Source organism: Sinohyriopsis cumingii, chromosome 16, assembly GCF_028554795.1.
Source record: "Sinohyriopsis cumingii isolate HCF-2022 chromosome 16, ASM2855479v2, whole genome shotgun sequence".
In the NCBI taxonomy this organism is placed as follows: domain Eukaryota; kingdom Metazoa; phylum Mollusca; class Bivalvia; order Unionida; family Unionidae; genus Sinohyriopsis; species Sinohyriopsis cumingii.
Genome location: NC_142976.1, coordinates 67,245,603 through 67,262,224, shown reverse-complemented (window position 1 = coordinate 67,262,224; position 16,622 = coordinate 67,245,603). Strand labels below are relative to the sequence as shown.

Genomic DNA, 16,622 nt, shown 5'->3' with positions numbered 1-16,622 from the left:
ACCTGGGTATGGGGAGGTAAAATAGTAAAGCTGGAGGTCACAGTAGGCAGTTGTTAAGAGGGGTTTTCATTAGATTGGGGATCTGGTTGTATCACCAGTTTTCATTTTTATAAATTATCACCAGACATTGCAAACATCTGATTGTATATGAATTCACCATGGGACATGGAATATATCTAGCGTTTAATGAGCTCAAAAGTCAGAAGTATTTTATTTTTCTTATGTAGAGAGCCCATTTTATTGAATTTGCACCATGGCAAACATGCTTCTTTTAAACCATTACCATCAGAATCTAGTTGTTAGATGTGCTTTGACTCTGAGTTATTTGGTTGCCCATCATTCTTTTAAGCCTTGGGCTGTATGCAGTGTATTTGTCTGTCCTTGGACTTGAATATGTACCATTGTTCACATGTAAGGATTCAAGCTGAATGAAGAGTTTGAGTCCAAACGGTGGGATTGGAGTTCAAGTATTACTACATGGATATTAAGGGTAGAAAAGGCAGGGAATAATGTATTTCCCACTTTGCAGGTGCAGCAGGCTTCATAGTTTCCTTGTATTTTCAGAACAAGAAAGAGAAGTCAAAGAATTTGAAGTATGCCAGAACTTGTAAGACATGGCAGAATCAAGTGGTTCCTCCAATGCAAAAAGTAGAAAGTTTCTTAATATACAGGAATCTTCACAGCATCTCCAGCCAGGAACAGAAAATGGTTCTATCCATGATAGGAATAGTGCTTTGGAAGAAACAGCCAGTATCATTCCAGAATCAGATAGGACTGTAAGGTCCCCACCCAAGGACCCAAAGCTGCCCTTGTCAAACTTTCACAGAACTGTCAGTATAAATGAGGACACCAGCAGTATTGAGTCTAGTCAAGGAGAAATAACTTACACCGAGATACAACCAATTTCACGAAGTAAAACTGCTGCAGAGCAAGAAGAAACAAATAGTAATATATCTGCCAATAGTAGGAGTTCAGCTGAGTTTTCCAGCATTGGAGGAGAGATTAGGGGTGCCATTAGTCCCAATATTTCTAAATTGACACGATCCAGAACTAGCACTCCCAAGTCAAGGTCTGAGAGTGGGGTGGAAGTTAATCCGAGGAGAGGAACTGTTGGATTTTCTGTAGGGGAGAATGAAGAAAGTAGTTCTTCCTCTTCAAGGAGGGGAGAACTTAATCCAGTAGATATTAAAGCTCCCATCATTGGGTTTGAGCTGATGGAACAAAGAGCCAGATTTACAGTGAGTTTATCCTCTAACCATCATTTCCAATCTTCAGTAATGGTTTTACATTTTATGCTTGAATGGTTTATTTATTGTGAATGTAAATGTGTCTTGTACACAACTAGATATTTTTTACATGTAGAGTGCCTCAGTGTTATTTGTATATGTTTTGAACTAAGAAGTCCCATTTGGAGTACTTTAGCAGTTTATGTGATGTATGTAGTTCTTTTCTGCAAGCTGTCCCAAGTTAATATTTGCTCATTTTTAAAAGTCAGGAACATTCACAGGTTGGAGTTAGAAAGAAGCTACATGTTGGTGTTTATTAGTTTTATGTCGTAAAAAGGATGTGAAAGATGAACATTTTTGTATTTTGTGTGACAGCATTTCAAAAGCTTATGCTATGTTCATACTGTTTATGATAGAGCTTTTCTAATGCAGCCATAGGTATTGCTTTGACAACATCAGTTTTTCCATTAGTTTGAAGAAGAAAAGAGTAATATAACTTTAAAATTGGTAACAACTTGCATAAATGTGCTGTTTTCAGCCTGTGTTCAGCAAAGGCTGCTTGAATCAAAGTAGCTGTTACACATACTGAAATAAGTGATTCATTCGGCTGGCAGCTGCCTTTTAAGGAAAACACTGCATGTGAGACACAGCATAAAAATTCTTAAAGTTGCTGTAAGAGCTTTAAAAAAATGTGCACCAGAATTAGTAAACTTATCATGTTGAGCCCTTCTTCTGCTGCAAGCGGTTTTCCCAAAGTCTTTGCTGATTCACATTCCATTGTTCTTGAATTCATGAATCTCCAGAAGAAGAAAAATTTTTTTTTTTAGGTCATCATATACCAGAAGATGCAGTGAGATGGCCTGTAGTCTGTTGTCCATTGTCCAACAAAATTCCATCCATTAGCACACATTTTTTCTCGCTTCTCCTAAACTACTTGCTATGAAACTTATATGAAGCCTAGTTGGTCCTAAATGAAAATGGTTCCATTAGGACATCCAGTATGGCTGCCATTAATGGCCATCTTGGGTCCCCGAGTGGCCGAGTGGTCTAAAGCTCTTACCTCCGTCTGCGTGGATTCGAGTCCAAGCCTTGGCTAGCATGGGTACGTCTGAAAGCCTGCCAGTAGCTTCTCATGGGTCGGTGGTTCTTCCCTGGGTTTTCCAGGGCTCTTCCTCCACCTGTTATACTGGCCGCCATGTGCTGCAAAGTGGCGTTAAACCCTAGCACAACAATGGCCATCCTGGAATCTGATTATAACTACTTCTCTTTGGATGGCCATATCAGCACAGGGTTTGAACTAAAGGACATTTATATGATGTCTAGTTGGTCCTGAATGAAAATAGCATTGATCTAATTTGACCTCCATTGCAATTTGACCTCACTGCAGCCAGCTTGAAGATCTTGTTATGGCTACTTCTCCTGAATGGAAAGTCCTGTTGACATGGGGTTTTCATTGGAAGACATCTTATGACGTCTAGTTGGTTCTAAATGAAATGGTTTTACCTGAACATCCAGTATGGCCACCACAGTGGTCATCTTGTAAATCTTGGTTTTGCTATTCCACCTGAATGGATGGTCATATCAGTATGGGGCATTAAATAAAAGACTTCTTATCATGTCAAGTTGGACTTCAGTGAAAAAGGTGTGGATGTGACATCCAATATGGCCACCACGGCAGCCACCTTGAATATCTCGTGAGTGCTGCTCCTGAATGGAAAGTCATATTAACACAAGGTTTTCATCAGAAGACTTTCTGTGGTGTATAGTTTGTTTTAAATGAAAATTGTGGCAATCTGATCTCCAGTATGACCATCATAGTAGCCATCTTGAAAATCACATCACTGTTCCTTGATGGGAAGTCATATCAGCATTGTTGTTGTTTTTTTATCAGAAGACTTTGTATGATATTTGTTTGTTATTAAGTGAAAATGGTGCTGTTCTGACATCTTTCGTGACCATCATGGAAGCTATCTTGAAAATCTTATATTGCTATTTCTTCTAAATGTTTAGTGATATCACTGTGGGGTTTAACCAGAAGACTGACTGTGGTATCAAGCTGAGAGCAGAAAGTATTCATTGCAATTGATTAAAACTTATCTGAATATCTTTATTACATTGTTATAATTATGAATATGTACAAAGATTTAATCAACTGCCAATAGAACAAACAATTTAATTTTTTTTTAGTTTGTAAAACATAGCTAAAAAGTACAAAACATTTTAAAGATATTTAAATGTTAGTATATGCATACTTAATAGTCACAAATATTACAGGTAACTTCAATCTTTCAAAAACACATTTAAGGGAACACTTAACTGAATGTAAATCTTGTGCACTTTTTAATTTTTTTATGAAGTTTGGAAACTGAAACAAAATTCAATTGCTTGTCTATATGGCTGTTAATTAAATACTTTTACATATTTTTAATTACAATAATGTAATCTAGGTACTCTTGTCAGTTGCCATTAATTACAATTTATAGTTTCTGATATGCTCATTTGAAATGATGTGGCATGATTCAATGTGTCATGACAAAAATGGGCACATAAACTTTAAGAACGTAGAGGCAGCCTGAACTAAAGAGATAGCTAGTATGTCCATGTTTATTATTCAACTTTAATCTCTACCTTTTCACAAAAGGTTGCTGGAAAGACATACATATTGTACCTTATTCATAGCACCTGATAAAATATTGACACATCATAAAGAAAGAAAATTGTATAGTACTAAAAATACATTGATCATAAACTTTATCATTTATATTTGAATCTCATATGTAGTCTTTCTGCATGCAATTGCAAAGTCAAGAATAAGGTAACACTTATCCTGTCCATAAATTGTACAATCAGGTATAAGGTAACACTTATCCTGTCCATAAATTGTAAAGTCAAGTATACGGTAACACTTATTCTGTTCATAAAGTCAAGTATAAGGTAACACTTATTCTGTCCATAAATTGTAAAATCAAGTACAAGGTAACACTTAACCTGTCCATAAATTGTAAAGTCAAGTATAAGGTAACATTATCCTGTTTATAAATTGTACAATCAAGTACAAGGTAACATTATCCTGTTCATAAAACTGCAAAATTAACGAAGACACATGCTCAGTAAAATTATTTAAAGACAAAGTCAAATCTTGATTCACCTATGACATAACTTAGAAAGAGATCAACTGCACTGCACCTTTTTCCTCATACGGTTTGTAGTTATTAGTAATGTCAGTAAGGCCACAGAAACTACAAACCATTACAGCAACTATAGAATGAACTCCATAGGTCTCAGAAATGCTTAATCACACATATGTGGATGCACATTTGTTTATCTGGGATGCAGAAAGTCACCTATGCATGAGTCCTCCTTAATGAGCTGGCTGGCAAATTCAGAGTCTTGACAGTCCTTCTTCAGCTACCTGCTGAGTGGTAAAATATGTTGATCAATTAATCATTTTAGCTGTGCTGATATTTACAATGACAGAATTCAGTGGCAGAAAGACCCCCCAGATGTGCATGTTGTCATTATAGGAGTATATCAAAAGAACATGACCCAGTAGCTGGGCTGCAAGTTCAAAGACTTTGACTACCTTTTGTGTGGTAGGGAAAATGTGCTGATATTTACAGTTAATGAATTCAGAGGCACAAAGACCCAGAGATATACATGTGGTCATTATAAGAGTACATCAGATGAACAACTTTTGTTTGAATTGATGTGTTCATTTTTTACTGTAGCCAGATAAGTAGTTCATGTAACTTCAAAATCAGGACACATCAAGACTTAGACAAAATGTTGTTTGCAAATTTGGATAAGTATTTTGGGGTTAAATGGCAAATTGCTGAAGATTTAATGAGATTCATAAGAGTGATACAATTGCTAGAACTGGTAGTTCGGAAAGTGTGTCATGCCTGGATTAGTGTTTGGAATTATACCTTTCCTTGGATTGACAAAATTCAGTCTCACTCTGATGGGCAAACATGAGCTATATATGTCAGTTGTGCAAATAATTTGGAAAATTAAACTCATTGGCAACCATAGATTCTTCTCATCCGGACATTGTTCAGCTTCAGATATGCCCAATATGCCTATGGAAGGGGACTGCAACGTTTGTTGATGGGACTCCAATTTTGTCCAAATTAGGAGTCCTGTACTCTTAGTTTTAAAATCCTATTGAGACCTCTGAACTCACTCAGAAAATGCAATAACGTATTAAAAGAAAAACACACTGAGATCTCATACACCTTGGTCATTATGTATTCGAACTCCACTAACTACGTCATGCTACAGTAAAAGCTGGATGAAAAGATGATGACATTACCAGCATTTTTGTAGGGATTTTCCACAACATATTCACAATATGAACATTGAATACACAATGTGTAAAATAGAATAGTTAATAGTAATATAGATTTTGGTAGCTATGGCACTAGAGTGGCATTTTGTGACAAGTGCTTAAATTTGGTCTATGGTCACTGGCATTCAACTTTACCTTTATAAATCTAATGAAACCAGTAACCAGTCTCAACTTTCCCCTAATTGTTTTGTACATTTCAGTTCAGAACAATCTGCATTCCACTAGCACTCTTTTCAGCAATTGTTTTTACAACAGATTTAATAAAGGTCATTCGCATTTATATCTATCAGTGTGATATGGTCATTCATAGCAGTGTTGAGACACATATTTTGCCTTAAAATCATGGTCATGGTGACTGGTTCTTTTAAGCCGGTGGTCACTCTTGATGGTACATTTAAAATTCATCCATACATTGAATATGATTGTTGTCATAAATGACCTTTGGTTTGCCCACTGCTGTACAAGTTGTAGAATAAAATAAGATATTTAAAACATTCATAAAGTTACATCTGTAAAATTAAATTTAATTTTATATGAAAATGAATTTACCTGCTTGCCAATAATTAGTGCATTTCTGCACTACTTAAATCCAAGGACAGGTGATCAGTTCTTCAGGACAAGTGATTCTTTTTTAGCAACTTTCTGGGTAACTTCACCGGCACATGTGAATAAAAAATACTTGTCGTGCATGCTGTTAGATGGATCAGGCAGAATACTTTCAATTTGTTGATCCCAAATCCAGTTTGTAAAGAAGGAAATCATTTTTAAAATTTCTTTGTTGAGTCTATAATTCATATTTAACTTGTACTTAAATATTATATTGGATAAAAATCTAAATTTACATTGTGTATGATAATAGTATAATATAGGATGTTTGTATTGTGGTGCTAATAATTATGATCATGTTGATGTGATATTATTATTATTATTATTGTTATTATTATTAGGTGTTCAAATTGAATGTTCTTGTGAAGAATGACAGTTGGTTTGTCTTCAGGAGGTACACAGACTTTACACAACTTCAGGATAAGGTAATATAAATTTAAAGACAAATTGATATAGAAAATATTCAAACAGTTTTCACTAAATTATCATGTAGAAATAAAATTACCATGAGAATTAGATCTTAACAGATAATAATTGGTGTGTGTAATTTAGATTTTTAATGTAGCTTTAACAGCTTTAGTCATATTGCTATGACGACTGCAGTGTGACAGTTTATAGTGATGTCTGGCACTGGGGCATCATGCCACAGACATGTAGCATCATGTCCCACCCATTCACATTATCCTGACACCTGGCCGACCAGTCTTAACACTAATCTTTTAATGCTGAGCACCAAGCAAGTCAGCTGCTTGTACCATTTTCATAAGTTTTTGATAGGACTCAGCCAAGGTTCGAACTGGCGACCTTCTGCATTCATGTTGAGATTCTAACCAATTAGGCCACTGAAGTAGTTAGATGATAATTGGCTTAACATTATTGAACATATAGGCATAATTCAGAACTTTATTTTTTTAAAAATAAAATGGGGGTGGTTGGGGCTGGTAGAAAGTATTTCATAAAGTATGTCTGTGTTAGAATATGTACATAATATTGAATGCATTTGAATTTTTATGATTGCTAATCTGCTATGCAAAGAGTACTGATTTGCAAAATGTATCAGCAAGGTTTAACTTGCTCTAGATTGCTTTTACCCACTGAAATACCTGTATTACCATAGCAACCGACAGTATGTAATTAATACATTCAATATACTATATCAGAGATAGATGTTAGCTCGTCAGTGTAATAACAGAAGAAGATGTAATACTAGAAAATGTGATAACAGAAGAAAATGTTAAGACATTAAGAAAATGTAATGCGTGAACACTTGATATCAGAAGAAGATGTGAAAACAGACGAAAACAAGATGACAGTGTACCAAACAGAATACTCTCAGAAATGAGTTACGAAAAACACTTAATTGCTCTGTTGGTGCAAATGAGGAAAAGCACTTTATTGCTCTGTTTGTGTAAATGAGTTAGGAAAAACACTTAATTGCTCTGTTTGTTGTTATTTTGTTATAGGGTTTAATGCCATTTTTCAGCATGAGATAGGCTATATGTGGCAGCCAGTATAAATGGTGGAGGAAGAACCTGGGAAAACCCCAGAAAGAACCACCAAACTGCAAGAAGCTACTGGAAAGCTTCCTCACATACCTACATTGACTGAGCCCAAGACTCAAACCCATGCAGACAGAGGTGATTGCTCTGTTTGTGCTGATGAGGTAGGAAAAATACTTGATTGCTCTGTTTGTGCTAATGAGTTAGAAAAAAGACTTAATTGCTCTGTATGTGTAAATGAGTTAGGAAAAGCACTTAATTGCTCTGTTTGTGTAAATGAGTTAGAAAAAATACTTGATTGCTCTGTTTGTGCAAGTGAGTCAGGAAAAACACTTAATTGCAGTTTGTGCTAATGAGTTAGGAAAAACACTTAATTGCTTGTGAGATAATCTGGCAGTTTTCTAGTTCCTTGAGATAATCTGGCAGTTGTCTGTTCCTTCATATGCATTCATGTTTGATTGGAAAATTACCACAGAAGGTCAGAATCTTGTGTCAAACACAAGGCTTTGTCCAGTGTCAGATGCAGAATTCGGACTCAAGGGTGGGAATTTCCTATCCAAGACATATTGAAGAATTATTTTTCTCACATTTCTGAATGAAAAATGAGGGTCATGGTCAGCGTTGTATATTTTGAATACTGATGCAACGTTAAAGATAAAAATATGGTCTGAAAATTCCTTACCTTTAGATTGACCATAAAATAGTAAGGTTTTCATTGAAAACTTAATGAGAATTTAACACATATCATTGATTAAAGAATAGTGGTTGAAACCATTGAGGTAATAGCACTAGACTGTAACCACATTGTTGTGGACTGAAGATAGCTTGTCAGTGCTATAATGTAAATGAATCAAAAATTAAAATCCATTTATACAATGATACAGATGTGAATGGATCAAAAATTAAAATCCACTTGTACAATGATACAGATGTGAATGAATAAAATCCACTAATTTCCTCTCTTAATCTGTTACCGAATCATAATACCTTAGGAGAACTACTACTACCTCGCAAATCCAGATATTACTTTTAGCAAAAGGGATCTAAAAGTTGTCTGCCGATCTATGCGGTGGTCAGGCAGAGTGATCTCCCCTTAGCTATAAGAACTGGCAGCAAAGTCTAAGAATCCTTCAGTTACTACTACTACCAAGAAGCATGTTCTCATCACGAGACCTCACAAAAGTGGATATAGCACAGAGAGGGTCCTATCATTCATTCCAGACTTTTCTTGGTTCCAAAAGCAAAGGTCACTGTGTCTGGTCATTGACCTAAGCGCCCTCAATCAATTCATTCACACCCCTTGGTTCTCAATGGAAACACCACAGCACATTTTTAATGCCATCTGTGATGGAGACGTTGCCATCAGTGTGGATTTAAATGGCACATACCTTCATGTCTCTATTCACACGGCTTTCAGGACATTCCTGCGATTCACCTACAACATTGTGTACGATTCAGGGCACTTCCACTGGGGCTCATCATCAGCCCCTGTGTCCTCATCTGGTGAATCGAATAATTGTGCATGTCTGAACCATTTCTATGGCAGCAACATCAAGTTACCTGGACGACATCCTGCAGAAACATCTGAGAGTTAGATCTAACATGATAACCCTTGTTACCAATCTGGACTTCTTGTCAGCAAGGAAAAATCTGACCTAGTATTATCTCAGCAACTTATTCAGTTAGGTAAGGAGTTCAATACACAGGCAACATATTTCATCTCCCTCAGGATCGGGCATTGAAATCCGAACCATGGTAACACCTTTACTTTTGAGGAATTCTATCCACATGGGAATTCCTTCACCTACTAGGCTTGCTCAATCTTGCAGTGGACTTCTTGGGCCTAGGTTGCCATCCTATGCGCCCATTGCAAATAATTCTTCTGTCCATATGGAGTCCTAAAGTTTGCCCTCTGGATCATCCTTTCACCATTTGCATTATGCACAATTGAGGCACCATCTGTGGTGTTGGGACAACCTAATTTGGCTCACAGTATATATTTACAAGTACAACCACCTGAGATTGTGGTCTGTACCGATGTAAGTATGGAAGGCTGGGGAGTCCACCTACTACCATCCTTTCAGGAAGACAGCGGTGTGTGCTTTCCCCAGGAACAACATCTTCATATCAATAAATTCTGGAGTTGACAGCCATTGTGAAAGCCTTTCACTCTTAGCAGGGATATTTGCATGGCAAGGGAGTTCTCATTCTGTCCGACAACTCTACAGTGGTGACTTTTCTCAAATGACAAGGAAGCAAGTCCTACAGTGGTGACTTGTCTCAAATGTCAAGGAGGAACCAAGTCCCAAGACCTTTGCATTCCGGTGTAGGACTGTCTAAAGTGGTGTTGTCAACAACAAATCCATATACAATTTCAGCATATCCGGGGACTCCTAATGTTCAATCCGAATCTTTGTTGTGGAACAAGCAACTAATATAGACAGAATTGTCTCTTCATTCCTCAATTTTTATTTATATATTTACCCATTTGGACTAACCTTTGGTGGACCAGTTTGTGACAAATTGAAATACTAAATTTCCAACCTTCATATCTCCATTCCCAGACCCAGAGTCTGAGCAGTCCATGCTCTTTCAGTAGATTGGAAATACACCTAGCCTCCAACACCTCAGATTCTGAAGGTGATACAGAAAGCAAGAGAATCAGAGCGTCGCCTTATCCTCGGTGACCACTTGGATGGGAGGAGTTGTGTATCAATGACCTCATCAATCTTGCAACAGGAACTCTTCAGAGAATTTGGATTTCCATCATCTACTCAAACAACCATGATGGCAGTTGTTTAATTTCTACTCAGAGCTATGGAACCTCCATGTCTGGATCATGTTAAACAGGCCCCCTGAAATAAACAATTCTCACAACCAGTTGAGAGAATCACTCTAACAAGAATGCCCTCCACTCTGAAAGCTTACACAGGCACATGATACATTTTCACCCAGTGATGCACAAATGAACACATCATACCTCTCCAGGCATCTATACCTCAAATAGCTGATTACTTCTTATTCTTCGAAGAAATTTCACACTGTGTGCAATGGCAGAATCAGTGAAATACATGCCCTATCAGCGGACCCGAATTACATGCAGTTCCGACAAGATGGGTTAGTCTTATTTATAATGGCATCCTCTTTTGTTGCCAAGAACTGTCTTCCTTCCACAGGTAACCAGACCATCGTCATGAAACCGCCATCTTTTCTGGACACATCAGCTGAAGGTCACCTACAAGACCCAGTTCAGGCTCTGAAGTGGTACCTTAATAGAACAGAGCCATTGCATCGAGGGAGATCGTGCCTCCTTCTACCACTCAAGACAGGACAGGAGGATATATCAGCACAGACTATCTAGTTCTGGATTAAGTGGATTATTTGCTCAGCATATAGGGAAATAACTCCAGCTCAGACGAACTTATTATGCATATTGGCTCATGAGGTTAAAGCAGTTGCCACCAGCCTAGCATTAGACTGGAACTGTTCGCAAAGCAACATCATTCAGGCTGTGGGATGGAGATTGGAGTCCACATTCTCAAGCTTTTATTTGAGATATGTCATTTTAGGGGGCCCAATTGGAGCTAGTAGAACCTATATCCACAGCTCAACAGGTCATCTTTCCAAGTCAGTCGACAGCTTATTGAGATGGGGCTTCACAACTTCCATTGGATTTTGTTGCTGGGGGGGGGGGGATTTTTTCCCTATTTGAAGCTGCGCCCCAACAGATGGAGTCTCTACCAGTTGGGTTACTTTGAAGATGCCTCAGATACCTTAGGGGACCAGAGATAATATCTCTGGGGTAAGGGGATGTACCTCCCTCCACCCCTTTCCTATGCTCCTAAGGTATTACAGTGGAACCTGTCTTGAGAGACCACCCCTTCTGCCAAAACATAATGGTCTCTCATGACAGGTGGTCTCTCATAACAGGTTATAACACTATATAATCTCTAAATTTTTTCATGGAGAACCTGGTCTCTCAAGACAGGCGGTCTCTCATAGCAGTGGTCTCTCAAGACAGGTTTTACTGTATGATTGGGTAATGTATTTAAAGAAGAAATCAATTTTTCCTAGCAGTATATGTTTCTTTTTGAAAATACTTACCAGTCATAATACACATACACCCTCCAGGCCTCAGTGAAGTTACATCCATAGAAAGCATGCCTTCTGCTCAAGTAGTAAGTGAAGGGGTTCTCATACTTTGCTGCCAAGTCTTATACCTAAGGGAAGATCACTCTGCCTGACTGCCACACATGTCAGCAGACAACTTTTAGCTCCCTTTAGCTTAATTAGCATTTGGGAGGACTAGATTTGCGAGGTAGTATTAGTTCTCCCAAGTCATTTATGATTGGGTAAGCATTCTTGAAGAAACATGTTTTACTATGAAAAATTGGTATCCTTAAGATTAAGCCAAGACAGAACAGAATAAATTATACAGACCATTAAGCTTGCCAGTAGCTTCTCGTGGGTCAGTGGTTCTTCCCTGGGTTTTCCAGGGTTCTTCTACCACCAGTTTTACTGGCCACCAAGTATAGCCAGCCTAACTTGTGCTGAAAAATGGCATTAAAGCCTACAACAACAGAACCAATAATATAGACCTCAATTCTGCTTCAATCTAGGTTTGATTTTCCTATCATGAAAAGTAATGAATGATTAATTACTTTTTAAAAATAACAGCTACAACAATGGCTTTCTCAGATCAAAAGTGGACAACAGATGTGTACCTGTAGTGGGGTTGATCAATTTAAAATGTCGTCTTTGTGGGACACTAACCTGATTTCAACTGCTGCATGTTTGAGGTTGTAAATTTATTGCAACTGACCTTAATCTTGATAATTGTAAAATCAAGAGCTGATGAAAATTAGGGAGTTTTGGTTATTTGTGAAAAAATCCATTGATTACCCTCCATATCTTTGTATTAGGTGCACCAAAACATGAGAAGTGTGGACTCTGACTGCCATAGCAATATAATGTACCCAACTAAAAACATCTTGGACCCAGAAGATCATTGATGTGCTGACAGATCATAGACTGCATGGTTTGCTTCAAATCATAAGGAGAATGAACAGAGTTTACCCTGGATTGCAGATTATACAACTCTGAGCTTGAGTCTGAAATTGAGTTTCCACTATCAGCCAATCAGAATTGACTTTTCAAAAGTAATGTCATTTGTGTTTGATCTGTATAAAAAAATCTCTAGGTGAAATTCAAGCTCACAAGTTTTTTGATTTCCCGGCATGGTCTTCTGCCACATTTAGCAATAATTAGTTTAGCTGTACAAAGTCAGCAGTTTTTGTAGTTTGGTGATCAATTATGCATTGGTAAATACAGTATAATGCAACTGGTATGTATAAGGTTGATTTGGTGGTCCATTTTGCATGGGTAATGCTGTTGGCTTGTATAATATTGATTGGTGATTCATTCTGCATGGGTAATGCTATTGGCTTGTGTAATATTGATTGGTGATTCATTATGCATGGGTAATGCTGTTAGCTTGTGTAATATTGATTAATGATCCATTCTGCATGGGAAGATGCTATTGGCTTGTGTAATATTGATTGGTCATTCATTCTGCATGGGTAATGCTATTGGCTTGTGTAATATTGATTGGTGATCCATTCTGCATGATTAGATAATGCTATTGGCTTGTGTAATAGTGATTGGTGATTCATTATGCGTGGGTAATGCTGTTAGCTTGTGTAATATTGATTAATGATCCATTCTGCATGGGAAGATGCTACTGGCCTGTGTAATATTGATTGGTCATTCATTCTGCATGGGTAATGCTATTGGCTTGTGTAATATTGATTGGTGATCCATTCTGCATGGGTAATGCTATTGGCTTGTGTAATATTGATTGATGATCCATTCTGCATGGGTAATGCCATTGACTTGTGTAATATTGATTGTTGATCCATTCTGCATGGGTGATGCTGTTGGCTTTTGTAATACTGACTGGTGATCCATTCTGCATGGGTGATGCTGTTGGCTTTTGTAATACTGACTGGTGATCCATTCTGCATGGGTGATGCTGTTGGCTTTTGTAATACTGACTGGTGATCCATTCTGCATGGGTAATGCCATTGACTTGTGTAATACTGACTGGTGATCCATTCTGCATGGGTAATGCTATTGGCTTTTGTAATACTGACTGGTGATCCATTCTGCATGGGTAATGCTGTTGGCTTTTGTAATACTGACTGGTGATCCATTCTGCATGGGTAATGCTATTGGCTTTTGTAATACTGACTGGTGATCCATTCTGCATGGGTAATGCTGTTGGCTTTTGTAATATTGATTGATGATCCATTCTGCATGGGTAATGCTATTGGCCTGTGTAATACTGACTGGTGATCCATTCTGCATGGGTAATGCTATTGGCCTGTGTAATACTGACTGGTGATCCATTCTGCATGGGTAATGCTATTGGCCTGTGTAATACTGACTGGTGATCCATTCTGCATGGGTAATGCTATTGGCCTGTGTAATACTGACTGGTGATCCATTCTGCATGGGTAGTGCTATTGGCCTGTGTAATACTGACTGGTGATCCATTCTGCATGGGTAATGCTATTGGCCTGTGTAATACTGACTGGTGATCCATTCTGCATGGGTAATGCTATTGGCCTGTGTAATACTGACTGGTGATCCATTCTGCATGGGTAATGCTATTGGCCTGTGTAATACTGACTGGTGATCCATTCTGCATGGGTAATGCTACTGTTATGTGTAAGATGGATAAGACTATTCTGTATTCAAGCTTAATATTTCCAAAATATTGAAATTATGTTTTGTGTTAATTGTGTCTCAATTTTTCAGTTGAAGAGACTTTTTCCTGGTCTTAGATTCAAACTACCTCCCAAACGCTGGTTTAAGGATAACTATGAGAAGGACTTTCTGGAGGATCGGCTCCTTGGACTTCAGACATTTGTAAATAGTGTCCTGTGTCATAAGGATGTGTGCAATAGGTAAAACATATATGATCGTTTTTTTCCATCATTAACTTGACATTGTCAAATCTGTGGAATATTTCTTCATAGTGCTTGGCATCATGATATAGGCAGTACAATGTCATCATTGCAGTGATAAATCACATTATTACATGCCAGTTTAATCTTATCAGCTGATCTGGTGTTTGATACAGATGTTCATTTTATATGCTTTTCATGGTATATAGGCCAAGAAATTAGAGTTTGTTGAGGTGGACAGCAGTATCTTGGACAGAATGTTTGACAGTGAGTTCTTAGATGAAGTTCGTGTGCAGACTGACATTAAGGATGAGAGATAGAGAGAGAGAGAGAGAGCTTTGCTTCTGAAATCTTGTATTGAAATTTTTAACAATCCAGACAAAATAAGAAAGACTGGTGGAGTCATGCCATGATTCAACATATGGTTTGAAATGCTCCATGTTTGGACAAAACTTTACTTTACCCCACGTTTAATTCCCACGGGACATTCCACAATGTAAATCATCTTAAAAAAATACAAAACATCGTTAAAATCAATTTCAGCTTCAGAGTTTCAAAAATATTGTCTTCTCAATTATACTTTTTATGAGCAAGTTTAAGCAGAGCTACTTACCAAATATATTTGCATCAGCCGAATAATTTAGGAAAAAGATAAGGGCCTGGAAGAGGGGGGGTGGTGGCTTATCCATGGGCCAATATCTAAACTTGACAGTTTTTAGGTCTTTTTGTTGACTACTATGATGGCTGTAATTCTTGGGACACGAAACAGTAATTTTTTCTGTGTCCTAAGACATAAGCATGTAAAAAAAAGTAACTTTTGATGACCCAAGTTATTAAACTGTTATAAAGTACTATGATTTTTTTTATTATTTTGCATATGTATATTTTCATTTTTTTTTTCAAACACGAAATTAAATAAAGGTAAATACAGGCTTCATAATTTCGGGCCAGTTGAATTTACCTAGGAGACCAGGCTGAACTATAATGTACAGTACTTACACAGTGCAAAGCATGCATAGCATCACTTAAATCCTTATTTATTCCCAAACATATTACATGCAGATTTTGCTTTAATCATTATTTCGACCAAGTTTCATTCTTCCAGATAACATTTCAGCTAGTCCTTAATATCTGTTATATTTACGTTGAATCATGTACTCACGAGTTATTTTCATAGATATAAGTGATCCTACAAATTGAGGTAATCATTTTAAAAAGGTATGCACATTTAATTGTATAAGGCACATAATCATCATAATTTACATGTTCACGAAGAGCGATAATAATAAAGACTAAAATTCTCATATAGATCAACATGATCAGTCAATTTTAGGTTTGTGTTTTAGCTGAACAAACATCACAGGTTTCCACACAGTGGAAAGCTTGATGTTTCAGCGTCTCCTGTGTTGATAGTTGGCGAATTTGTCTTTCGTTTTGCAACACCAGTACAGGCCAGTTAATCATTAAAACCCTGAAACTGGGTTGTGATAAGAGAGAATTTTGATTCGTAACTATGCCAGTACATTGGTGTGTAATTGCCTTTTGTTCCATAATATTAGCACAATTACCGTAGTTTGTAAAACGGGGTGTAAGGCATACCTTTGAACTTTTCAAAAGCCAAGAAGGGAAACTGAATAATAAAATAGAGATTGGGACCTAAAATCGGAAGGTTTTTTGTGACATTTTTAAAACCTTGTTTTCACTAAATATTGATCGATCTTCCTGGTCCAATATAAGTGAAATTTGCTAAAGGACTCACCATTTCTTCCTGTGACATGTCCTATTTTTATATTCTGGTCAGCTGTGGTCAGAGTGCATAATAGCTAAAGATTAGTCTTAAATAAACAAGCAAAAAAGCCAGTGTGACTGATTAAAAATTAATCCTTATCCATGTAACTATTTTGTGAAAATGATTGACCCTCCGTCATAATTCAAAGAAACCATGTTCTACACTATTGTGTGTTATGCAAGCACC

General features: G+C 37.2%; 1 protein-coding gene across 1 annotated transcript in view; it reads left to right on the top strand.

The window, feature by feature from the left end:
- Positions 1-573: 573 nt before the first annotated feature.
- LOC149780710 (uncharacterized) overlaps positions 574-16,622 on the top strand; it is a 50,109-nt gene continuing 34,060 nt past the window's right edge. The window contains exons 1-3 of the mRNA XM_089937757.1: positions 574-1,238; positions 6,522-6,605; positions 14,499-14,647. Coding sequence (XP_089793883.1) covers positions 615-1,238; positions 6,522-6,605; positions 14,499-14,647 — 857 coding nt within the window. The 5' untranslated portion in view covers positions 574-614. The remainder of the gene's footprint in view (positions 1,239-6,521; positions 6,606-14,498; positions 14,648-16,622) is intronic.